Here is a 27,113-nt window from a genome sequence, read left to right as displayed (position 1 = left end):
ATGATGGGACAGGTATGGGAGAAAGTGGTGAAGCTGGTCCTCAAGAGAGCTAGGAGGTAAATGTCGGGAAGGGGGATGTATTATGTTATCTGATTTGTATCCCAAGGGCAGCTTTGTTTCCCTCAAAGATTCCATAAATGTATTTGGCTTAGGTCATGATCTATTCCTTTAATACTCAGACAGTTGAAATAACTGCATTTGGGGCCCTCCTTTCGGGAGACGCCCAGACCCTCGCAGACCTTTAACGCCCCTTGGCTATGGCAGGGCGTCGCGTGCTCATTCCACATTTATATCCAGATCTTCACGCAGATTGACGGCTTCGGTAGCTCACTACATGGGGAACGTGGCAGGAGCACACTGACGAGCCCCTTGGCCGAAATGACTGGTCAAAAATTCATGAGGGGGTGTGCAAAGTGGTAGCCAGCGCTCGGTTCAAGCTGATTCAGTATAACGTGGTCCATATGACATACTTATCCCTGACAAGATTGCATGCTATTTACCCATTAAGGGGGTAAGGAAGCCCTAAATGCGGGTCAGAGGGGGGCAGATGTTTTACATATGGGGTGGTACTGCTCTACTTTGGTTTCCGTTTGGGTTCAGGTCTTAGCACAATTAAAGAATATTATGGGCTCGGAAGTTGACCGCACAGTTGAGAAATGTTTATTGGGGCTCCTTCCGGAGAACCTGAAAAAGTAGCTCAGTAAGCGTTTCGCAGTGCTTGGCCTAACAGTAGCAAAGAGACGGACAGCCATACAATGGATTGGTACGCAGCCTCCTACACAAAGAGCCTGTGTGGCAGACATGATAGAATGGGAAGGGGAAGTGAAGCCTCACTTGAAGACTAGGCGTTATGAGAAAGCTCAAGAGGTCCTGATGGCTTGGGATGCAATGACAGTGTCCTTGGTACAGGCTACAGACCCTGATCCACAGGTTGATCCCCTGGAGCAAGGCGGGAGGGGGGTGCGCTGAGGGGATAGGGTAGCCTCAGTCTGTCGATCTCAAAGTTTTCCCATGTTGGTGACGGCGTAGGATGATTGTGTACATATTATTTGTTCTCAGTTCTATCTGCGTAGACATGGAGTGAGTTGGGGAGGGGTGGAGAGGGTGGATTCCCATCCAATTGGTGGATTGGTCCTGGTTATGGATACCAGATGCGGTGAGACTTATCTCCTCTTTAATGTATTCCATGTACAAGTAGAGATTATCACTGCAAAATATGAGCTCGTATGCTCTGTTATTGAAAATGATAAAGAAATAAAATAAAAAATAAAATAAACATATGTTTCTACTAAAGTCCTTTGTGCTGCCACAGTGGTACTTGAATTTGGTCCTCATTATCCTCATATGCAACCCCTTTCGAGCCAATGCACAGTTGTCCAGTGCGCCTCCTAATCTTTTTTTAAGTTTAGAAAGCTTTATTGAGCAAGATAAACAAAGTAAAACATCATTACAGAATCACAATCAATATAGAGAAAAAGCATTATATAATAAGAAGGTGAAACATAAAGGAGCGAAAACCCCAAAGGGGGAATATAAACAATATACTTAGGGAAAAAGCATTTTTTGAAAATTTTGTGGAAATGGAACAGGAAAGAGAAAGGGGAAAAGGAAAGAAAAGGAGTGAAAGAAAGGCAAGAAGAAAAGGGGAAAGAAAGTGGGAGGATAGAAAGAAGGGAGAAAAAGTAGAAAAAGGAGAAAAAGGAGAAAAGGCATATTAGGATAAGCGTCTGAAAAGAAAGTCAGTTAAGGGTAACCATAACAAATCTCTTTTGATTAAAAGGGAAGTAGTTGTAGCATGTGCACGATCAAGTCTGTGATAATGACATACTAAATTCCACCAGGCAGTAGAAGAGATCTTTGAAGAGCCTCCTAATCTTGAAAATGGTCTTCCTGGTCGCAATAACATTGGAACACCAGGTGAGTGAGCTTCATGCCTTCTTAATCAAGCATACTTATATCACTTTTTTCCAGACAAGCAGGTGTTACAAACTCAAACAGCATTCCTCCTGACAGTCGTGACGCTTTTCACATCAGACAAGCCATCCTTCTAATCTTCTTTGGCTCGCCTCAGTCCTCAAAAGAGAAAGTGAGACTCAACTGCTTGAACCCCATGGGAGCACTGAGCTTTTCCATAAATTCAACCAAGGCACATTGGATGGAGGATCTGTTCTTTGTGGGGCTCTCTGCTGCAAAGTAAGGCAAGGTGCCACAGAAAAGTGCCATATCCCGATGGATGGGCGCCATAGTAGACTATCAACTGTCCATGATCCCCAGATCAATTAGTCACGCTGAAGTGCTTTGGCCTTTTTAAATCCATTAAAGCCACTCCTCTTTTGTCATCTGAGTTCTTGGAAGGAGATATTGTAGTAGTAATTATGTCCTGCTTGGACTGTGCTAAGTCCCTGTATTCGGGACTCCCTGTAACTTCATTACACAAACTACAAATCATTAAAAATACAGCATCAATGATAATCTACAAACTATCTAGACATGTTTATATCTCTCTTGCCTAAATGAAGCTTCGCTGGCTCCCTGTCAAACAGAGAGCTTTTTTTAAAGCGGCTTGTATTAGTAACAAATCCATGTGTGAACAGACTCCAGCCTTTGTAGTAAGCAGAATTAAGAGATATGCTCCTACTCGAGCTCTCCGATCCTCTCTTGCCAACCAGTTGAGGATCCCTCGATTCAAGCGACAGAGAGCAAGGGGCAGGATTTTCTCTATCCTGGTCCCCATCCTATGGAACTCTCTACCTGGGTCAGGCTGGAACCCAACTTCCTCAGGTTCTGGAAGCTTTTGAAGGCCTAGTCTTTAAGCAAGCTATTGGTTAGCCCCAGCCCTATCTCCTCACCCTCCTGCTTGTCACACTGCCAAGAAACCCTTCTGTATACGTGCGTTCTATAGGTTTTCCTAACATAGCGCAACCTATTTCTGCATTGGCAATATGAACGCCTTCTCTGGATATCGGTCAGGCTGCTGCTTGGGCATCAGTGCACACTTTCACAGTCCCTACTGCCTTGACAGCCAAGTCCAGTGGAAAGGGCTTTTTGGCTGTTCGGTCCTGCAGGATGTTTTGAGCTGAGCCATTCCACAAACCCACCACCCTGCAATGTACTGCTTTGGTACCTATTCACAATGTTAGGAATCTGCGGCTAGAAGTATTCATCAGAAGAAAAATGTACTTACCTTTTGATAATGCACTTTCTGGTGGATACTTTAACTAACTGCAGATTCCTTACTGCCCTCCCACCTCCCCGGTCATTGGAATGTTCTCTGTTTTCATCTGAAATGGTCCCAATTTAGGAATCTGCACACTGGTTGTTCCAATCTGCTGTTGGGATCCATGTCTAAGGGTGCAAACAAGGGTAGGAAAGAAACTGATGTCTGTGCATGTGAGTGGTGCTTATATGCTGATCCATTCGTAACTTCTAGAGGGAAACAATGTTGGCGTGGAGCTGCACCGCACCTCCTTCCAGTATGCAGGAGCTCTGCCTTTGAGTTTTCCGGATCAAGTCTCGTGCCCGGGAATATTTCCAATTTGAGGAATCTGCAGTTAGAGTATCCACAAGAAAGTGTGTTACTTATTTAAGTAACTTCCGGACCTGCATTTGTTTTCTTTGAGCATTTCAGAGTTAAGTTAAGGATCAGCATTATTTAGTATGCTGGTTCGAGGTACTTCTTTGCCTGTCAGTGTTTTGTATTGATGAGTTCTCCCGCTTCCATTGCAGTTCTCACCTGACCATTTTGTTTCTTCTCTTTTTGGTGATGGTCCTTTGTGTTCCTTCATGGTTAGAAACACTCTGGTCCTTATTCTGTGCTTCCTTCCTAAGTTTGTTTTCATACCTGCTTCAGTAGGCGACAGCCAGCCATCCATCTGACTGGGATTTTCCTGTTTTACTGGTACTATTTTGGATTAATCTGCTACTTATCAGAGAACGTGGAAAGAAATTTCAGTTCATGCTTACTATTTGGTTTGACGTGATGATTGCATTGGTTATTTACTATGCATTGATGAGCATACCTTAGTCAAACTTTAGTTCCATTAGTCTGCAGTCTTTAAATTCCACCTAATACTGTCATTTGCTTTCCCTCTTTACTTCCCCTCTTTACTTCCCTGTGGTCGACTTCCTGTGCTTGTTCATGGTCTGTGAAGCCAGGCTTGAGGAAACTTGAGGAAGCATCTGGATGATTGCTCTGTCACATTCTAAATCCTGACATTCACAAGGGTGCCTTATGAACTCTCAACTGGACCTTTTTCCAAAACCCTTGGATCTTTATGGCATTTTAAAATAGTTTCTCGCCTATATTTTCATTCCCTTTAGCGTGGGCAGGTTATGTCGCAGTTCTTCAACGTTAAGCCAAGTGAGTCATGAATTTAACCACTCATTTATTTGATGTGCAAGAGGCAAGTGGAGGGCCTTGCCCACTGGGTACAGTTCTGCGGACCCCTTCTTTCAGTGAAGTAGCAGCACTTCCCAATCGGACACCATAACCCTCCCAAAGGGAGAGGAGCTTCACTCGCCTAGCCCACTAGCCCTAGGCAGTGGAGTTGCTCACCACTGTAAAAGTGAAATATGGAAACACCATGTCACCAATAGTTTCCCCTGGTGCCTGACAGCTTGCTCCAGACAAACCAGTTGTCATGTCCAGGGAAATAGTGTGCTGCATCCAGGAGCTGAGCCTGCTTTGGGGACCAAACTCTTTTGCCTGAAACTCCATTTCACAGTCTGCCTGTAGTGTTACTAAACCAGAGTTGCACTAAAGGGTCCAACCATTATTTCCTTCTGGGTTCTTTGATGCATGAGTTTGACTTTTTTTTCTTGACTTGTCTTTCTCCTCGAGAGTGTGCCATGGGACAAAATCTCATTCCTCTATGGTTGTTCTAAAGACTTAAGAGCAAAAAAAGATGATGGACGGGATGCTGAACATTGTCAAACATTCACCCCCAGTCACACATCAGGGTGAAATCCATCGCTTTCTGGTCACCATGCCACCCCAGTTTGGATCCAGCCATATGCAAATTAGTCTTGACCCTGCTCCTCGTGGGAACAGTCCAGCCCAAACTGCCAAATTGTGACTAAGTGAACATACGTTAGAGAGTGTTTGTGTGCGAGGATGTGTGTATGAGTGACTATAAATGAGCATGACTGTGACTGAGAATAGGTGAGAGATAAGTGAGAATGAGTGATGCTGACAGAGTGAGATTAACATATTAAGAGTAAGAGGGATTGAATGACAGTGAATGAGAATGAATGTGGGTTGTGAGAGTGTAAAGGAATGAGAGTGAGGAAATGTGAGTGATTGCAAGCATAAATGAGTAACAGAGTGTGTGTGTGCGAGTGTGTATGCTTGTGAGTCTGCTGCTGACTCCAGCATAATGAAGGTAATTCCTGCGTAACAGAAAAATGCTGGAATATTGGAAGCAATCTTTGTTGTAAGGGGTACCCATCGCAAACATTGCAGCTGGTACACTACAGGTAATTCTTGGCATATGGGAGCCCTATGACAAAATGTTGCATTAGGGGTACCATTGGAAAAATCCTGGCACACTAGAGGTGTTTCTTGGCATATAGTGTTATATTGTAATTGCATTTATATGGCGCTTCCTACCCCTGCTGAGGTGTTGGAAGTGCTTTACTTCTGGCATCTCGCTGCTCCGGAACCCAAGGTTAGTAGTGGATACCTGTGACAAAAACTGGTGCTAACATACTGTATATAATCATTTGCATTTGGGGGGACAACCATGGCAAATGGGGATGAGCAAACCTGAAAAAAGTGAATATGGAAAAAACTAAGATCCTATGTTTTGGAAAGAGGGTAAACAATTTTAATTGGTTTTTAGGACAGGATAAATTAGACATAGTAAATGAATATAAATATTTAGGCCTCTGGTTTAATGGCGCATTAAAGTGGAATACCCACTTGGAGGCACAGAAGGCAAAGGCCTATTCGTCTGTCTGTGGGCTGAAAAAATTTAACAAAGATTATGGCGATATGTCACACAGACCGCTCTTGAAGGCTTTTGAAGCTATGATCCCCCACAAGTGCTTTATGGAGCTGAGGTGCTTTTTCTGAGTGGTAAAAATGGGTGGGACCGGGAAGAAGGAAAAAATGTGAAGATGTTGTTGTCCTTACCAAATAGCTCCATGATTCAAGCAATTAGAATGGAGGTGGGTTTAACATCATGGGAGGTAAAGTCCCAATTGTCTCTAATAAGATTTTGGAACCGACTGGAGACTGGTGGCGATGAGAAGGTTTCAATCTGGTGTAGAGAGGAAATTCGAGTAAGCAGCTTACGCTGGGCGCGAGATGTGAAGAAAACCCTCCAGACGGTAGCTGCGAACTTGAAATTGAGCCTTTCCCAACCACTGTTAAATATAGCGTGTACGAAAAAGATGCTTAGAGACCAAGGGCTTGATTACTCTAGATCAAAAGATATGGACTATCTAAGGCTAAAAAAATCAGTGAATTGGGTAAAAAATGAGTGGGAAAAGAAGGTTCGGTACCCATACCTGGATTTATTGCCTAGTAGATGGCTAAGATATGAAATTTTGAAGATTCGGGTGGGACTAAATCCATGGAAGATTGAAAGAAAAATAAGTGTGGCCCTGATCCATCCGGATGGAATTTGCAAATGTGGTCTAGGTGTAAGGAATAATATTTTACATATATTGTGTGATTGTACATGTATTTTAGCAATTCGGAAAAAAAAATTACGTCCTATTTTTTTAAAAAATGAGGTGTCCTCACGGGCTGAGGCTATTGACCTCCTTACTGAAATGTCTTCTTTGGATACTACAATTGCGTTGGGGAAATTTCTGAAAGCAATACGAGAATATGTAATGGAGACAACAAAGGAGAATGGGAGAGTTTGAAATTATAGAGTATCCCAATTTTATGTATATGGCCCTCATAAGTGTTGTAATTGTATAAAATGAACTGTGGTTTTAAATATTGTATGCTTATGGTTTTACAAGTGCTGTAATATGTAAAATGAATTGTGGTTTTAAATGTCTTATCACGATACGCGATCCATTGTTCTATGTATGGTTTATAGACTATGGTCTAAATAAACTTATGTGTTAACACACTAAAAACACTACTGTATATAATCATTTGCATTTGGGGGGACAACCATGGCAAATGGGGATGAGCAAACCTGAAAAAATGTTTGCCCCAACATACTAGAGGTAAGTTTTGACTTGTGTGTCCCCATCATATATGGATGCAGTCAATTGCAAAATGCTGGCACTGGAATATTGTGTGGAATACTTGCTATAAAGGGGGCACCTGTGCATCTTGGGGATATCCATGTCAAACTGCTAGTCCTGGCCCAATGGAGGTAACTAGTGACACGCCGAAGGGCAACCACTGCACGTTTTGGAAAAAAGCATGTCGACACCCAGGAAGCATCTGTCTTCTTTGGGATAGCACATAATGAAAGTACTTCAAATATTTAATGTGTGCCCTACTAGAGCTTATGTTTTTTGGGCAAATGTATGTGAATTTGTGCTTTAAGCTAAACTGCTTGAATTTTTTTTTTTTGCATTTCTTTGGGGTGAAGAACCCCCTGAACTCCTGTCGAAGAAGTTCAGCTCCCTTGCTCAAATTCAGGGACAGTATCATTTTACACCCCACCACTTTCAAAGATCATCCACCGGCACCGCTCGGCAGGTCTTCCTAACCTCAGCTTTCCTATGCCGCTCTCTGTCCGCATTGGCGCATCATAATCAAGGCCGGACCCGCATATAGGGCAATCTGGCCGCTCCCAAAGGGCTGGTCTGACTGGCTAGTGTGTGGTCCAATATACTGGTTGATGGTGGGCCTGTTTTACGGTCTGGTGGGCTGTTTTCTTCTGCTGATTTCCCCGATATTACCACAAACATTGCCTGCAGCAAGCATAAATCCATGCAGGCTCCAATAGCCCGTAAAACACTACACAGTACACGTTCAAACACTACACGTTCAAAACTGTCCCAATTTGCAAATGTGGCTGCCTCTTTTATTTAGGTTTCTGCTTCACTAATGGAGGCATCTTTTATTTTGGTCCACGGGCCTATTTTCCCCAGTCAGACTCTGATAATGTTCCATTTTAGATGACCCAGTTGAATAATTTCTGACAGTAGTTCAATTGACAAGAATTAGCTTATTCTACCTTTACCATTTAAAGGTTTCATATTTACCCTCAGTCTCTAGAAGAGAGTGCATCATGAGGGATATTTCACTCAGGCCACATGGCTGCCTGACTTTAGAATGGTTGTTTACATGTGGCAAGTACACGAGGCGGGTAGTGCCCAGTTCTTGTAAGGGTCGTGTCATAAAACAGCAAATATTTACCTCTCTACCGATGAAAACAGGCTGTTTGCTGCCCAAAGAAATCAACCGGCCAATACCCTGCTTGGCAAATGTGTTAAATTTACTTTCAAATTTCTGCAAAAAATAAAAATGTTCAAGGAATGTTTATTAGACCACGTTGACCGTAAAGGTTAATTGAGTCTTGCTTTTATCGCTGCCTGTTGGGGAATTAGCTTACTCCTTGTCAGATTAGTGTTTTTTTTTCCCCTGCTTTTTTCCGTGCTCTGCACTCTGGCAGGGTTAGCGTTTCTTCCCTCAATGGACCAATGGGCAACCAAACGCCCTTGGGGAAGGTGATTAATCGACTAGAACATTTCTGTGAGTGTGGGAACCACGTAGTCGTCTTGAAAATGTTCATTTTCCTTTTGAAGATTGGGGCACCTGAATGCTGTATCATGTAATGTTTCTGTTCCTACTGCTTTCAACAGGGAATGCCTTGTTGCTCCCATGAATTTTACATGCCAAACTAGCAGCGTCTTGTGTCTGGGGACTTCACCTTGTAGGTTCATTTGAATGTATCATAAATACTTCACGGTGGATGCATGTCACAGCTCATGCACTCTGTGTGTGCAGGCCTCTCCATGCTTAATGCATAAAGAATTCATGAAGATAGTAATGTGCCGGGCCAACATTAAATAATCCACAGTGGGATAAGGGTTTGAAGACAGATAGCTCTATATTCAGGGAATTTGCCAAGGTTTGAAGACAGATAGCTCTATATTCAGGGAATTTGCCATTGCTAAATTGCTAAAATGCAGTTAGTTAAAAACACAACAACTTCGCTTATAACCAGGAGTTGGCCTAACGGCTAGGGTGGTCGACCTTGAATCTAGGGAACTGGGTTCGAGTCTCGGCAACAAAGCTGAACATCCTCTTATTCTGGGCAAATCACTTAATCTCCCAGTACCTAACCCAATTTTTTTTTACAAAAAATGTATGTGTCCTCATGTAATGCAACTGGTAATTTGTAAAGCGCTCTGATACCCAATTCGGGTCAAGTTCGCGCTTTGTAAAACTCTGTAAATTAAAAAAAATAAAATAAAATCTGGTTTGATTTTAAGCACTAGCCTCACACGTAAGCCTTGGGCCACTGCCCCCCATTTAGAGCTGTGTCTCTACCAGCAATCCAAAGGATGGAGCGTCCATTTTTAGGTCTCGCCTACTCCGCGCATGCGCTGTGCAGCTAGGCATTGTTTATTATTTAATAGACTTACAGCCCACCCACAGCATACCATTTGTTGTTTTCATTGTCACTCTCATTTGCCGTCTTTCGATTATTTAGCTCCCACAGGCATCCCTTCCTTTTTAGGGTCTAGCCTGCTAGTGCATGCTCTTGCGAGACACTTTTGTTTACAGTAAAGGGCTTGGAACCGCCCATGCTTCCAATTTGTGCGCTTCAGTTTCACTCTTCTTTACAGGTTCCTTAATTGGACATTGCAGGCAATACATCATATCTGGCCATTTCTGTAGAGCAGGGACCAAGCACGGATTAATTTAACACCTTGGCTGCTAATGGTTTTCCCCTCCTGTGCTAACATTTTATGAATTCCTCTATTCATGACGAGCTCAGCTCATCATAAGCACAGCTCAACTGTGCCTCATGACGAGCTGAGCTCGTCATGAGCATCGAAGGGGTTAAGTTAATCTGTGGCTGTCCGCTGCTACTGATGTGATTGAGGTGCCATATCTTTCACCCTCTTTCTTCCCCCCCCCCTGTCTGCTGCTCTCTATATAGTGCTTACTCTTTTTTGTTTTTATTTATATAGCTTTTGTTTACTTACTTTCAATTTTTTTTTCAAGTAGTTAACACCATCGTAAAATGTAAGTTAAGTTTAGTAGAAATAGCAATTTTGTGAGACAACAAGTAGAAGTATCGATATAAACCAGTATTTAATAAATGTATGCATCTTACATGGCTATTGTATTTTGCATATATACGTATTTGGTTTTATTAAGTTTTTATGCAACTTTATTCTTGTTTGTAATGCTCCCGGTATTTCATATCAAGGTGGTTCCTAATACTCCAAAATGGAAGTCAGTCAGCATTGAGCAGTGATGTTGAATGCGTTCCCTCCTACCCTGCCCCCAAAGGAAAGCTGAAAGACAGAATTTCAAATAAACCGGAAAGCCTGATCTATTTTTGGCTTAAAATAGCACAACAAAACGAGGCTCCATCAGAACCCTCACCTGTGTGAAAAACTATTCGCTTTTGCCTGGTGAATTCCTTATTACTCAATGTTCTTAGTAATAATAGTTCTGCTTTCATTCCCATTTTAGCTACTTTATTGAGAATATCTTCAGTGATATATGTGTCTCTTTTATTTAAAATAAAAAAGTTATGCTATACGATAGCCATATTACTCAGGCAATGATCATCATATTCTGGTAGAAGAAAAACACTTCCAGTATATGTCACCATTGTAACTTGACAAAAATCAGACGCTGGTGAGTCGCCGATTCGAAGTCTCACAAATCCCGCTGAAGTTTCTTGTGCCAGGTATTTGTGAGTGGGATAATATGGGAATGTTTTGTTGGTGTTCAAACTGTCCCGATTTCACCGGTTCAGCCCATGGTTTTCCACCAATCACTGCGACCCTGTCTGCCTTTACCTGGAATCTTTCCCTTTTCGTTCACTGTGTTTCAATGTATGTGGCACCATTCCTGCGGTATTCTCCACGAAAATAAAGTTTTTGTTTCCCAGGACCACGATTGATTATTTAGGGTAGTACCATTTGTTCTTAGAATTCTGTGACATTAACTTCTTACTTAACTTAGTGTAATTCCGCGACTACAAGTCCTAAAACTGGTACTGACATACCTAGTCAAGGATGGCTTTAGGAAACTTGACCGGTATGCATCCGGACAAATACTGAAGTAATCGTTAATTTAAACTTCAAGCACATCACTCCGCATGAAATCAATTTCATCAGTCGAGTATCTCGCCATTTTCTTTAAGCAACTGATTCCAGCCCACTCGAGACTCCTTTACTCCTAGGTTACTGGTAATTTTTTATAGGGCTGGCGCTTGGCATGGGTAGTGTTGGCGGCTGCCCCACCCAACTGACAAAGCCAATAGCTTGCCCATAGGTGAGAACCTTTGGCTTTGCAAATGCATGTTTGTGTTAGCTCCTCCCTGGAGCATCGACAAAGTACATGTTTTTCCTCATCTTTGTTCTTCCATGTCTGTTTGCAACGCACTATTTATTTTTATAAGCGTTTCAATATTATTTCTAGACTTACAATGTACCTTCCTACTTTTAACACCAGCATATGGCTTAATTATGTTATTTTCACCCTATCTGCTGTCTTTTTTGATACTTGATTAAAATTTAGACACCACTCGGGCACATTAGGTTATGCTGTGTGGTTACGAAACAAGTGATGAATAATTTCGAAAGATAGGCTTTTATTTTGAAGAATGATTTTTAAAAAAGGAGCTATTATTTTATACTGGGTTTTGAACTTTCTAAAGATGCGCTTTCAGTTTACATTGGGTTTTCTAAAATTAATCAGTCGTGACACAGAATTTATTTGCACATCTTTTCAGCAAATTCACATTTTTGGATGTTTAATGCTTCTTATATGTTACTTTCTCCCTATTTACTGTCTCTATCAAATCATTAGTTACGAATCTGTACTACTCTATGCCACTCAATGCTACGCCTCTACCCTTTATTCTTTGCTACTCCATGCCATTCTACGCTACGCCACAATACTTGAGGCAGCTCCACCCCTCCCCACTACTCTACTGTACGCTACTCTACTTCACCCTACTCATTCTATGCCTCTCCATGTCACCCTACTCCACTTTATGCCTCTCCACTCCATGCCACACCACTCTACTCCACTCCACTTAATGCTACTCTACTCTGCACCACTATACCTATACTACTCCACATCACTCTAGGCTACTTTTACTTTATAGTACTCCACACCACTCTGCTCTATACTTCTCCACACCACTCTACGCCACTACACACTGCGCCACGCCGCCACTCCAGACAATCTACGCTACTTCACTCTATCTACACTACTCCACGTCACTCCACTCCACTCCACTTTATCCCACACCACTCTACGGCATTCTACCCCATTCGGCTCCACACCAATCTGCGGCACTATACGACACTATACGCCACTCTACTCTCTGTCACCCCACTCTACATGACACCATTCCACTTGACACTATTATACACCACTCTACTATACACCACTCAACGATATGCCACTCCACTGCCCTCTACACCACCCTCCTTCACGCCGCACCACTCAGTCCCACTGTACTCTACGCCCCTCTACTCCACTTTATTCTACGCAACTATATTCTACCCCACTCTACTCCTCTCTGCTCCACCTCACCACCATATACCACTTTACTCTATGCCACTCCATTCTACTCTGTACCATTCCATGCCTTGCCACTCTATTGCACTGTACTCATACCACTCTGTGCTGTGCAACTCTACACCACTCTGCTCTATGACACTCCACTCTTTGATACTCTACTGTTGCTACTCTACTGTATGCCATGCCACCCCACACCTCTCCACCTTGTGCCACTCTACCCCACTTGATGCCACTCTACTCTGTCACTTTATGTGTACACCACACCACTCCACTCTATTCTCCTCTATGCCACTCTATTCTCCTCTGTGCTACTCTATTCTATGCCACTTGACTTGTACCACACTACACTCAATGCTGCCACTCTCCTCTATTCTCGCTGCTGTACAACATTGCTAAAAGACATTGGCAAAGCCAATAGCTCTCACATAGCCAGACCTATTGGTTTGACAAAACGTGTTGTTGAATGCATTTGGCCCTATGCACTTTTACTATCTCACTATGTAAATGGCAAGCAATTTGCATTCTCCTATATCTGTACTGAAAACTCCATATTAGATGTCAGTGATTAGAAACGTCTTATTCATTCCAGCTATCAACCATGTAAAATATTTCAGAACACAGCGTGCAACTGCAAAATACCACCAAATTGCCCTTTAAGTTGGCACCTTCCTCACACTGGAACACCATTCGTTATTTAGCACGTGACATCTTGTTAATGGAGGAGTGTTGGGTGCTCTCTAGTTTTTATTGTCATTTGCAGTGGGTTCCTGCAGTGGGTTCCTTCGCTCTCTATCTATGCGTTGTCACTGACATCAAGGCGCTATGCTGGTACTAATATAGTGATCAAAAGCAGATTCTTACCCTGTATTGGAATACTACTCGTTGCTGCTGTCGATGCAGCAGGGGGAGGTGGACGGTCTCCCTCTCTCAGTAAGGCTAAGTTGTCATGAACCCTTAAGGAATCCATTTCCACAGTTTGCTTTAAAACCCCAAACTTCATATGTAACTCAACTTTGCATACAATTTGCCTGACTTGGAAACATTTAATGCGAGGTTAAGCATTTAGGACCTTGGTTAGAGGGAATTAAAAATTGCGGTGGAACCTGTGAATATGGAGTAGAATCCACAACTAAATGTACTCCCCCATAATGATAGTATTGTAGAGGAATTTTAATTGGTGGATTTTACTCTTTATTTAGAGCTTCATCCAGCAATTCTGGGATTTTCAGTTGGCTACAAACTCCATCTTTCTTTCCTAAGATGGCTACTGGAGGTCTTCTAGAATGCAGAAACGTTGAAGCATATTCTAGCCATTACAGTTTTGGAGATATTGCCAGTCAACGTTGTGATGCCTCTCCATTCCATTAGACCAGTAGCTGCTGGACAATGGTGCCACCCATGACTGCCCGAGGATTCCCCTCTTCTAGAAACAAACCTGTATTGTTACATGCAGATCCTGAGGTGTAGAACGCTGAAATAAACTTTTTAGAACAAAACATTGGTAACTGACATAATAGTTTACCATGTGTCTTCTAAGGACCCCCATTGTGAGCCCTACAGGAATACTGCAGTATTCCAGCTCCCAAAACTACCAAAACTGTTCTATTGGTAATTGTGTGAGGCAGGAACACCACAGTATTGCCAGATTGATCCCCAAACATGGAAATTAATGTGGGCATTGGAATTACCTCACCCAGTTCTTACAGTAATTCCCTATTTTTGATCCCATTCCCAGTCAATCAATCAATCAACGCATTTGTAAAGCGCACTACTCACCCGGTAGGTTCTCAAGGCGCTGGGGTAGGAGGTGCTGCTACTGCTCGAAAAGCCAGGTCTTGAGGAGTCTTCTGAAGGACAGCAGGTCTTGGGTCTGCCGTAGGTGGATGGGGAGGGTGTTCCAGGTCTTGGCGGCTAGGTGGGAGAACGATCTGCCGGCGGCGGTGGCTCTTCAGATGAGGGGGGGACTGTGGCGAGGGCGAGGTCGGCGGAGCTGACGGGTGGGGGTGTAGAAGCTGAGTCTATTGAGGTACATTGGTCCGGTGTTGTGGAGTGCCTTGTGTGCGTGGGTGAGGAGCTTGAAGGTGATCCTCTTGTTGACGGGGAGCCAGTGCAGGTCTTTCAGGTGGGGTGTGATGTGGCTGAGGCGAGGTATGTCGAGGATCAGGCGTGCAGAGGCGTTCTGGATGCGTTGAAGCCGTTTCAGGAGTTTAGCCGAGGCTCCCGCTTAGAGGGCGTTTCCGTAGTCCAACCTGCTGCTGACGAGGGCCTGGGTAACCGTTCTTCTTGTTTCGGTGGGGATCCACTTGTAGATCTTGCGGAGCATGCGCAGGGTGTTGAAGAAGAAGGAGGAGACGGCGTTGACCTGCTTAGTCATGGATAGGGTGGCGTCAAGGATGACTCCTAGGTTTGCGTGCGTGGTCGGTGGGTGTTGGAGATGTTCCCAGTGCGGTCAGCCAACAGGAGTCGTCCCAGGCCGAAGGGGTGGATCTGAGGATGAGGACCTCCGTCTTGTCAGAGTTCAGTTTCAGTCGGCTGTTCCTCATCCATTCAGCGACAGCCTTCATTCCTTCGTGGAGGTTGATTTTGGTGGTGTGGAGGTCCTTTGTGAGGGAGAGGATCAGCTGGGTGTCATCGGCGTAAGAGTTGATGTTGAGGTCGTACAGTCGGGCGAAGTGGGCGAGCGGTGCCATGTAAATGTTGAACAGCGTTGGGCTGAGGAATGAGGCCTGGGATACACCGCAGATGATCTCGGTGGCTTCAGAGCAGAAGGGGGGAGGCAGACGCTTTGTGTTCTGCCGGAGAGGAAGGAGGTGGTCCAGTCCAGGGCCTTCTCTTGGATCCTGGTGTCGTGGGGGCGTGTGCCTAGTGTTCGGTGGCAGACCATGTGAAAGGCAGCTGATAGGTCCAGGAGGATGAGGGCCGTGGTTTCTCCGTTGTGTAGCAGGGTCCTGATGTCATCGTGGTGGCGATGATGGCAGTTTCGGTGCTGTGGTTGCTGCGCAACCCGGACTGGGAACGGGTCCAGGATGCTGTTCTCCTCGAGGCAGTAGGTCAGTTGTTCATTGACGGTCTTCTGGATGACCTTCGCTGGGAACGGAAGCAGGGAGATGGGCCAGAAGTTCTTGAGGTCCTTGGGGTACGCTTTGGGTTTCTTGAGTAAGGCGTTGATCTCGGCGTGCTTCCAGCTCTCCTGGAGGGGAGCTGTCTTGAAGGAAATGTTGATGGCTTTCCGGAGATTGGGTGCGATGGTGGTGCTGGCTTTGTTGAAAACGTAGCGAGGCATGGGTCTGACGGAGATCCGGAGTGGATGGTGTTCATGATCTTGATGGTGTTGTCGTTGTTATTGTTGGTCCAGGAGAGCAGGCGGTTGGTGCGTATGGTGGTCGTGGGGGCGGGTTTCTCAGTGGTTGTCGGGCGGTGGTGGTGTTGAAGCTGTTGTGGATGTCTGCGATCTTGCGATGGAAGAAGGTGGCCAGTGGGTCGCACAGGTCCTGCGAAGGTGGGATGTCGTTGGTGTTGGTGCTGGGGTTGGAGAATTCCTTTACCATGTTGAAGAGCTCTTTGCTGTTGTGCGCGCGTTATTCCCAGTGCTTAATGTTAGCAGTTTTCAGATGGTAAATGTGTGAGGTCAATTACCAGGAATGCAGTATTTCACACTGTAATTCTCAATTTGGCTGGCCAGAGTACCATGCAGTAACATTGGCCCGAGGGCTCATTAGTAACTGTTTTCTGGCACCTTGCACGGGGGAGCTGTAAAACTATTTAGAATGTAGTTCTTTGGCCCAGGGACGGGTATGTGACTCTTGGTTTACCTTAGAGGGCCTATAATGTAAATTAACTGAATTTACTTACCTGCAATAAAAGTTGTTTTGTTCATAAAAATTATGGACTGACTCGACAATCAAGTTATAGCAGCTATCTAAAGTGTTATATTATTTGTGAGTTTCTTACTTCACACCAATCCCCTGGAGAAAGCCTTAGATGGCGAACCATGCTACCCTAAACAACAGTAACCTCAGCAGTTTAACCTCGACTGTCCTGGGCCTCCAAGAAAGGAGAATAGTACAGGACCCAGACAATCCCCTGCCTAAACCAGTTTTGGACGGTAGGCCCCTAGCTTAGTGATCCTTCATTCGCCAGTATTTTTTAATAGTCCACAGTGAGTGTGACAGGATTTTAATTGATACCCCAAAAAAAACAACAGTTCACCTGTCCAACACCCTTTCTATATCCGTATAACAGCAAAAGAGGCACTGGCCCTTGATTGGCCATCTGCGCAGGCCACGCCACGTCTATTTATGGATTCATTGTGGAAAAGACATATCAGAGGCCAGTCTGCACTTCAAGATTCAAAAGATTTTCAGCGGCCTAGAAAGAAAACTGTGTAAGCTGAAGCCAGCCCAAGTGATGTCTACAGGATGCCCATGGAGGCCCGCCAGCACCGGTTTCCCACAGACCCCAAAGCAAACAATTACACAGTGGATGTTTAGCCCTTGTCGCATGACCTGGGTTGAAACTTTAGTGAACCAATATAAAATATAGTACATAGGCACAAATTAGATTCGAGACTACCCTTAGGTGACCATATACATCTTTTAAAACATTTCACTAATAAAATTGGATTGTAAACAAAGATAGCATTTTACAGGCTCTTCACCACTGATAAGCTATCAATACATGTCTGTTTTCTTTTAATGTGATGCCATTGTCTAAATCTAGCTGAAATACCCAGTGAAAAGGTGGCTTGTGTTGAACGTGCCATGATTAAGAAAACAAATAAGTGTTTGGGATTTAGCGTGTTAACAGCTATCGTCCATTTTCAGTTAACGTTAAAGTATTTGCTGCTTTAGTTGCTTGACATTATATTTAGGCTGCTTATTTCGACCTATATTGCATCACACTTCATAGACCCCCACAATATTGTAAGGTAGTTAAATGTTTGCTATTCCTAACTCCAACTAGAGCAACCACCTCTCTCCAGGTCATTACAGACTCTGTTTCCTGCCCTAGATTTCTCATCTACAAATAATTGATTTTAGGTGTGTTACAATTTGGTCTATAGACGGGAAGAAATACTAAAATACCCATAAGGCTTCAGGTGATCACTAAAAAAAATCCCATGACCGGAAACCGTGTCCTTAATGGCATGGATTGAAGTGGTCAGCCTAACTGCACCCATACTCCTCTTGGGTTGTAGCATAAGTGAATTTATTATTAATTATACACTTACCTTACAATGTAGTGCATGAGATAATAATGTAATAAGATCTATTCTCACCAACTACTTTAAGGCAATTTACAGATGCTAATTTTGCAATTTTTTCCTATAAGGTTTTGTTACCAGCGGCAAGCTTGTTGCAGTTGATGGATGTAAGAAAAAATTGCTGTGATTTTCTGCAGTCGCAATTGCATCCCACCAATTGCCTTGGGATCCGGGCCTTCGCAGATGTCCACACATGTACAGAGCTTCTTAATCAAGCTAATGCTTATGCAGGTGAGGGGCGGATTATACATGTTTTGCAGTAAATATGCTGTAGTTTGATAACTATTCTTGTCATATTCCAGAACTATGCTAGCCTGCTCATATATTCAAGCATCGAGAGTTTATGGATCTTTATTTTTCTCCATATCATTAGGGACGAGCTACTTTTACTTTCGAAAAATGTTGTTTTCGGGTCCCTGTCCAGTGTAGTGTGGGCAGTAGGTGGGAGGTGAAGGCTCCTCTTAAGATTTATTTTTAGAAGGCTGTCAGGTTTTGATTATTCCTCAGATTTGGGCAAAGTGAATTGTTTTGCCTCCTAGAATTTTTCATTGTAAAGTTGTGAGCGAGATCAGGTTTGCACTGCTTTTCCTCTAGAGTCGTGTTGGTGGCTTAAGGTAGAATGGACCAATGCTCTTAAGTGATTTGAAGACGGAACACAAAGGTTTGAACTTTATTCGTCCTGCTACTGAGAACAAGTGAAGCTCCTTGCGAGCCCAGGTGTTGTGGTGGTGATTTCTTTAAGGTCCATATGTGCTTTGTGGGCTTGGTTTTGTCCCGCTGGTCTTTTCTGGATGTAGATTTCTTTAGGGTCCACCGTGCCCACTCACTGTGCTCTCTGTCCCAGCCTTTCTTCAAGTCAGGCCTGGGTCCTCAAAGACCCCCGGGCCTCAGCATGTCTCTGTGGCTGGTGCGGCACTCACTGCTCCCGTTGACAGAGCCCAGGCAAATATCGGGGCTGTCCGCTCTCACTCGGCAGTCTCGAGTCATCCCTTCTGCCTCCCGACCAATGGGACAGACGCTTCCAACCACCGGCTCCCGTTCAACTGCAAAGCTCCATGCCGACCCAGGAGGGTCCTTAGTCCAGGCCCCCCCATCGACTTTCCCAGCTATTGTGGAAAGGATTTCTTTTGGAGACTCTTTGGGAGGGTGCTGCCGTGGAGCCACGTACTGCCCGCAGCAGTACCAGGCGTCGATGAGTGGGGGCAACGCTGAATTTCAGATGGATAGTTGGGCGTTTTTACTACAGTGCCCTCTTAAGAGCAGCAGTCATGCTTGGCTATAAGCCATGCCCCCCTGTAGCTTCTCAGGATTCATCATTACTATCAGCAATAGCAACACTTTAAAATATGACATTGTACAAACATAGAATATGTATCTGTGTCTTTTTTAAAACAAATGTAGGCCACAAAACCTGCAGCTAATAAATTGACCAAAAGTTTTTTTCCCCCCAACCCATTGTTGGGGCCTCATTTCTGGTTCAGATACAGTAATCGCCACCTTCCACAAAGCCATATTTTAATCGTAAGTCGTTGGTAACAAACTTGACAAGTGCACAAGCTATACCATTGACCTTTTACCTTTGAAGGAAAAAATACATACAGTAAATAACTACATTTACTCCACCTGTCTTCATCTGCTTTCTCCTCTCCCCTGTCACCGACCGGTCCCTGGGTAAGTGGAAAAAAAGGACAAAACAGGTTAGTGCCCCTTGACCAAGAGATTACTACACTCCCAGGCTGTAGAACAAAAATTCCACCCTTGGGGAGGTTTAACTGGAGCTGAATAAGCCATAGAGGTCATGCTTTTTTAGACCCTACAAACGTAGGGTCAGTACCATGGTAAAAAAATTCCTTTGGGGTGACTTGCTGTACTCCAGCAGCCCACCAAACAATCTTTTTTATTGTTTGTGTTGGCCCCGCCGGTCGAGCCCTGCATGGCATTAGGGATCTCCCTCCTGGGAGCTTGCCTAACCAATTAGCGCCTCTGTCCACATTCCTGTATGTTGCCGTACAGCCTTGTAGTTTGCAGCTTCCTTTTCTTTCTTTTTGTTTTTATTGTTTGGGTGCTCAGTCCCACACCCTCTGTTGGGTCCATCTCGGAGAGCCCACTCCCGGCTGCCCCAGCCGGCTCCCTGTCCAGCCAGATTCCTCATTTGCTGCCGTCATGGAAACCAGCAGCACTTGTCTTCCCCCACCTGCTCCATTCGTGTTTGCTGTTCCTCCTGGCACGGTGGCGGCCCTGTCTCCCCTAGACACGGGCAGGGGGAGTTGGTGTGAGCCACTGCAATTAGGGCCTGAAGATGGGGCCCTGGGCCCCTTCCTGTTCTTCTTGGGAAGGGATGCAACAGCGCTCCCTTCTTTGCGATGTCGGGAGCCCTGAGATGGTTCCCGGACCCCTTTCTCACCTTTTTTGGGGGTTATGAAGGCACTCCTCCGCCCTTGTGACATTGTAGGCCTGGAGGTGGGGTCCCAGGCCTCCTGTGAACATAAACAGTTTTGTTGGTTGGGATCCCTGGGTCTCCAGAACTCTGGGGAAGGGAACCCACATCCACCCCCTCCAAGGTCTCATTAAATATTAATGCTCCTTTTGTAGACCCCAGGAACCTGGCCCTTCCCAGGGTGTTATGAAGACTCAGGCAGCAGAGCTTAACGCAATGCGGTTTTGCTCTGGCTTGCGGCTGGAAGGGATCAAAGGGTATATGCCTTTTTCCGTGCATATCTTGGCTCCCATTGGGCCGATTGTCACTGTCTTAGTTTCATTTTGCTCCTAGTGGGGAACCTTAGCAACCTGAATCATTTTTCTCAGGCCTTTGGGCCTCTAAGTGGGCATACGTTGCGGCTAGCTGATTCCAGTGGCCCCATGCACCAGTCTTTGTCAATTTTCTGCCCTCTGGCAGTTACCACCTCCTGTGTGGGCACAGACGTCCGGTTCTCCCCCCGCCCCCATCTCGTCCTTCAAGGATGTAAGGGGACCATCTTTCCTGGTCCTGGACAGAAACCCACTAGACAAGGAGTCAAATGTAATCAGAGTCTTTAGTCTAAGCGTGGAGTAAGGGGGGGGGGGACAAGTTCCTCCTTCCAGTTGTCCATGACTGCCGCTGTCCAATCCCAACGCCAAGCTCCAATTAAAAAAAAGGCTCACTCTCCCTGTTGTGCAAGAATTTTTTATTTGGGGTGGGTGGAAAGTTCTAGAAGCCAGGCACCCATGGCCAATCTTAGTGGGCCACATCACCCATCCACCCCGTCGCAACCCTCCAGCTCAGCATGCTAGGGCCATTCAGGACGACGCCATTCAGGAGTCACTGGTCACATCTTTTCTGAGGTTGCAGCTCCAATCCTTGTTGACATCACTGTCAGGGCCTTTCACACCAAATCTTCAAAGAGTAGTTTCTCCTGTGCTGCCTCATTGTTCAGTAGGCCTAAACAGTCCCATCCCTGATGCAGTGTGACCACTAATTAGTGGATGCAGATTTTCTTCCTCCTACCTTCCTCCTCAGGAGTAGAGTGAAGCAATCTTAATTGCTCCCTTTGTGTGGGTAGGCCATTGTTCCTTCTTCTGGAGAGCAATGTAGTTAATTTTTGTCCAGCAGGGTGACAAAAGGCCTGGGCTCTGATCCTTCGCTGAGCCAGAGAAATATGACAATATTGGATGACCCGTAAGATAAACATATAGCTTATTGGGACTTGCATAGTTTATCTTGGCACATGCTTTTCATCCCAATTGAACACCTTGCTGACCTTTGTAGGCCAAAAGAAAGTGTAACTGCCCTCCAAGGCAGATTTCCCCCTATGTATATGTTGCCAAGTATTCCCCTGCCCTTGGCACCCCACAACTTCTTGCTGACTGGTACTGGTGGTAACTGATGCTGACTGACCCTGGGCTCTGGCTGGAAACACTTAGAATACAGTTCACTAAGGGTTAGGGTACCCCTGTGATTGGCATGACCTACCCCATAGGGACCTCGAACTTAATAGAGTAGGGGGATTGAAACTACCTATCAGTCCCTGTATATATAATAGGGCATGGCGGTTTAGAGGCCAGCAGCCCTTTCTGCACTTGCATGTGTGCACTGCTGAAGCCTGAGGTCAGTTTAAAAGGGCTCTGTTTTGCAGGACTGCTTTAAAAAAGGTAAATTGTGCCCAAACTTGTCTTTTGTGTTTGGGGTACTTAGAAATGGTTAACCTACAATGTTTGGGCATATTAGGCACCCCCAGAGCCTCCCCTAGGTGTCTCAGGGGTGGGGGATCAGGTATCTTTAAGGTTGACCCTTCTAAAATGAGTTTTATATGCCCTGGGGTAAGTGCAATTGCACATTTCACTCCCCACATTGTGATAAAGTGCTGCCCCAAATCGTCTTTGATGGTAGGAGTACTGTGGAGAGAGGATCTGTAATATTTCGGCATTTTCAGAACCCCCAAAGTCTTACCTATGTATACCAGGGGCAGGGGTCCTGTAGATATAGGCAGAGTACTTATAAAATATGTTTTTATAAGCCCTAGTGCTGGAAAAATGACCCAAGACACCTTTCCCATTGCAAATCCCTTGCCACAGAGGTTAACATGGCAGAAACGTATTAACTAATAGCTCTTGATAGGAGCCAGATAAATGTGCCATTCAAAAACTTCCCAGCATGGTATTAATAAATCCAACAATATGATATTGTTGAATTTCTCCTAAAATGTACCTACAAGAAGTTATAAGACTTTCTTGTTTATAAGTCCCAATTCAGACTTCCAGTGGTTTGTCCTGATTGGTCAGCGTTAAGGGGATTAGCCAGACTTCTTTGAAGAGGTGATAAAGAGCCCCTGGTGTTGAACAGCTCTACTGGGAGGGCAGGGTCCTGTTGCACAGGAATGCCAGCGCAGGGGGAGGAGTTGTAAACCATGGACTTCGAGAGAAAGGGAGGACCCCAGTGTAATTTACAACCTTACCCTGTTCACTTCCAGCCAGATGCTAGGATTAAGGAAGGAATGAGCAGATGCAAGGGAGAGAGACTATGGCATCCAAGGGGTGTGTTTAGCTAGCTCTTCCCTCCCTGCTGGAAAATCAGCTTTATGAATTTTGAAGAATTGGTGCACTCTGGGGAACAAATAGTGCCACACTCAGCAAGAAGTGGTCAGACCTTTGGGTGGATCACTGCAGCCTGTTGAACAGAAGTGACCTCCTGCTTGACCCAGCAAAGTTGTTGGAATATGTATCTGAGAAGGGCAGAGCCCCTCAGATCTGCTGCTTGAAACCTAAGAAAGCAAGACAGCCATGCTGGAAGTTTGATGTTCATTTCCAAAGGCCTGCACTCTGAAAATTGCGCCTTTTTGCACAATTTGAAACTACAGCCCTGTGGATCAAACATGCTTCAAAGGGAGTAAAGAGTGGACTCCCTTCAAGCTACAGGTTAACAGAGCCCACCTGGACCATCACGACAAAGAATACCCAGCCTGGAGTACTACCAGTGGATTTGTAAGAGTTTTGTCCAAATGGATTCTGGGAGTTGAAGGCTCACTTTCGAAGACCCTCTTGGAGATTCCAGAACCTTGGATTGTGTGTTGGATACTTTGGACCCGCAAGAAGAACTTCAGGAAGGAGTTCTAACAGGACCGAGCTTGCTCGAGGTAGCTGCACAAGACTGGTGACAGATCCTCCAGAACAATCGATAAAGGTGAATGTGTCCCTATCGGAGGCAACGAAGTGACCAAAAGGGGCACTGTTGATTTCTAAGCACTAGAAAGTGACTAGTCTTTAAAAATTCATGTCTCTGGTTCCCTACGGTGGATTTTTTTTAATTTGTGTCATTTAAAAGATAAAAATATTTCCTATTTTAATAAATTGGTGTTGGATTTTTATTTAGTTTTGTGTCTAAATTATTTACTGAATTGGTGTTTTTAAATGCTTTACATACCTGTCTTTGAAGATAAGCCTGCCTGCATGCAGCCACGCTACCAAGGGTTGAGCATAGGAATAATTTTCTAAAATCTATTCTGAGCCCTATACGGCATTAGTGGCCTAATTGCCAGTGGCAGATGTATATTTGCCCCTACCAATAATCCACTTTCCAACAGTATACAATAGAGTGTCACTGAAGACCAACAGAAAAACCACACTACCTTTCCCTATTTATGTCCACTAACTTTATAAGGCTTACCCCAGGTCTATATCTAACCTGTAGAGTATCGTCTGCGCCAGACTACCTGTGCACAGTAACCAGGCTGCGCATGACGGTATTCTTGCACTTAGTCAGCCAAGTGTCCCTTACCCTTTCTGAGTTGCAGCGGCATTATCTTAAGTCGGACACAAGCAGTAAACACATGGAGTACATTTGCCATGGGACAGTCACCGGTTGTGAGGCTCATCCACAGTAAAAAGTCCAAAACCAGGTGATCAAAATGTGAAGAATCCAGGCGGATTAAATGGGCAGAACCTATTTTGTTACAATGATGTATTGCCCTGCAAATTGGAAATTACTAGATCTTACCATTGAAACTAGCCAACGCCCTCTATAAATGAAATTGATGATAATCAGTTGTGGAGAGATGAATTAAAATAATATAGATAATTTAGATTTTTCTAAGTGCAAACACATCATGAAGGGTAAATGTAACTGAACCTTTTCTGAAACATATGTTAGGAGAGCAGAATAAATACACCTGTGGGAATAGAACATGTACACACTGTTGCTTTACAGGGAATACTTGGATGAGGGAATCCATTTGCTGACTATTATAAATTAATTCAATAAATAAGAGATATTGGTAAGCATGTTGTGCAAATTGTGACTAGGGCAGTGGTTCTAACCCTGGGACCCCTGGGGGTCCACGAAACCTAAGTAGGGGGTACGCAACTGCTTAAGAAACAAATTAATATTAACAGATAAATAAGCTTTAAAGAAGCAACATTTAAAAATATATATATATTTTTTTTAAGTTGCTGTAAATTTGAAACAATTAGAAATTGGCGGCAAAATGAAGTTAATATCCACAGATTGATTAATGGGAGTACTGCAAGTACAACAAACAGAATATAATATGGCTGATGAGTGGCTTCGGTTGAATTTAGAAAAGCTCCAACCTTTCCATTAAAATTAAAAGTTAGATTTTTGTTTATATTTTTATGAGTTAAATAAAATATTTCATCATTTGTGTATTTATTTGAGGAATGTTTGTTTCGGTATTTTTGATTATTCATTTTCTATTCATATCATTGAAATTGCTTAGTCCAGGGTCCTCGCCTTCCAGTAATGACTCTGTGAGGGGATCTGGATTCCGATAATGATTCAGTGAGGGTCCCCGGGTTCCAGGAATGATTGAGAGGGAGTCCCCAAAAGTCAAAAGGTTAAAAACCACTGGACTAGGAGACCTTTACATATTGAAGAATGGATGAAAGCTCATGTACGTTGAAATATTGAAAACGCGGTCGAGGTCAATGTAAAATTCTTTGCGGAAACTTGTCATCAAAAAAGGCAGGACCCACATACTTACAATGGTTTTCTTTAAACTAATTAATAGATTGCTAGGTAGTGTGCTTTAAGTTGTATACGTTTTAAATCTTTATTTGTAAAAAGTGAAAAAGTTAACTCATGAGTGGCCAACCTTTCAGATATTTAAGACTCGTTTAGGAGGATGGACATACCTTTCAGGTCTCTAATTTTACACCTCCTATTTGCCGATTATTGCTCCATCAGATGAGGACCAAACAATATACACGCCCCGAAGGCCAGTTTCCTTTATACTCTATGCTCCTCTTACAAGAGCAATTTTAAATGCCTGAGCTACACAGGGGATGGAGCCAGCAATCATCAACTACTCTAAACGCTGCATATCATGGGCTCTGGCCGCAGACTTATTATGTGGCTCTCTAGGGCCCTCCCCGCTCACGCACAAATGTCCTTCCTACCTCTCGGGGAGACAGAATTCGGCAGACCTATACACAACATGGAGTGAGAAAAGGCTTTCAGTTACTCACGTCGAGTGTCTTGCCATTTCAGGCTGAAGCTGATCCACTTATATATCCTTCACAGAGGCTACCAGTCCCCCAAACGAAGAGCCCCATCTTCCCAGGTGCTCCAGATATTGGCGCCTGAAGCAACTCCCTGGAGCCGACCTGAAGCACATACTGTGGGATTCTCCCAACTGATATCTAATTGGACAATAACCTTGATTCAGTTGGAATACATTACAGGGTTTCCCAATATGTCATTGTGGGAGCACTGGGAATAAAAGTAGGGCCGCACAAGTGTAAAGTTACAGCCCAATTCCGAGATCTTGCCCTGATCTTATCTAAGAAAACAATTACAATGCGCTGGAGGTCTGAACTGCCCCCCTCCGCCCACCCTTCAAGCACTGAGCACAGGAAGGTGCTGCTCACCTGTTGGGCCGAAGCTGAGGTGACTGACCTACACTTTGAGGATGGAGGATGCCAGGTGGGTGCACAGTCACCAGTTGGCTCAAGGGTGGGAAGAGTTGCTCTCCAAACTAACTGACCTGCCCCCGAGTTCCTCCTCAGACACTGATTCCACTGGCCCATAAACAATGACATATACAGTCAGCATCTTTTTAGCTAGTGGCCCACCCATTTGTACTCTGGGGGGACTCATGCCCAACTTTTGAAGAAAACGTGGGACCGGAGCTCAAGGTCTCTATACTCCCTTCTCCCCCCCCCCCCAACCGAGTCAACTCAACACCAAATAGCCCACTACCTCCTTATCTGCTTGCACATAGGCATATAGTTTACATTGTTTTGATGGCAAATGTACATCCTTGTTAATCGATATGCCTGTATAATTGTGTATGAAAAACCTGTTTAAAATCAATACATCAGACCATGTTAAAAGCATACCTGTGCTGCTGTGCTGTTTAACAGCCATAGTTAATTGTTTCTAATTATGTGCAATGCTTATGTCTTCTATTCTACAAGGATTTTAGTTTCTTGCATTTCTTGTTGGTAAAATAGTTGGCGCTATTAATCATTAACTATATATGAATGCGTAAAGCACAGGAACTTGAGGAAGGGTGCAGTGTTGGAGGTTGCTTTAGCGTGGATGGTGAAGGCAAGTGGACATAGTAAAGGTTAAGGATGGCGGGAAGTAACAGTCCGTTGCACAGGTGGTTTCATACCAGTTCTTTCTTGCATTTCTCTGGAATGGAGTAAGTACTGCTG

At 44.3% G+C, this 27,113-nt stretch overlaps 1 protein-coding gene across 2 annotated transcripts in view; it reads left to right on the top strand.

Annotated features, from left to right (window-relative positions):
* The window catches only part of LOC147702891 (kelch-like protein 3), a 530,880-nt gene that overhangs the window by 303,780 nt on the left and 199,987 nt on the right, over positions 1-27,113 (top strand). For both annotated transcript variants that reach the window (XM_086931483.1, XM_086931484.1), the window contains exon 5: positions 18,032-18,194. In XM_086931483.1, coding sequence (XP_086787609.1) covers positions 18,032-18,194 — 163 coding nt within the window. The remainder of the gene's footprint in view (positions 1-18,031; positions 18,195-27,113) is intronic.

This window comes from Lissotriton vulgaris, chromosome 7 (genome assembly GCF_964263255.1).
Source record: "Lissotriton vulgaris chromosome 7, aLisVul1.2, whole genome shotgun sequence".
Lineage (NCBI taxonomy): Eukaryota > Metazoa > Chordata > Amphibia > Caudata > Salamandridae > Lissotriton > Lissotriton vulgaris.
This window is presented reverse-complemented; position numbering and strand designations above follow the sequence as displayed.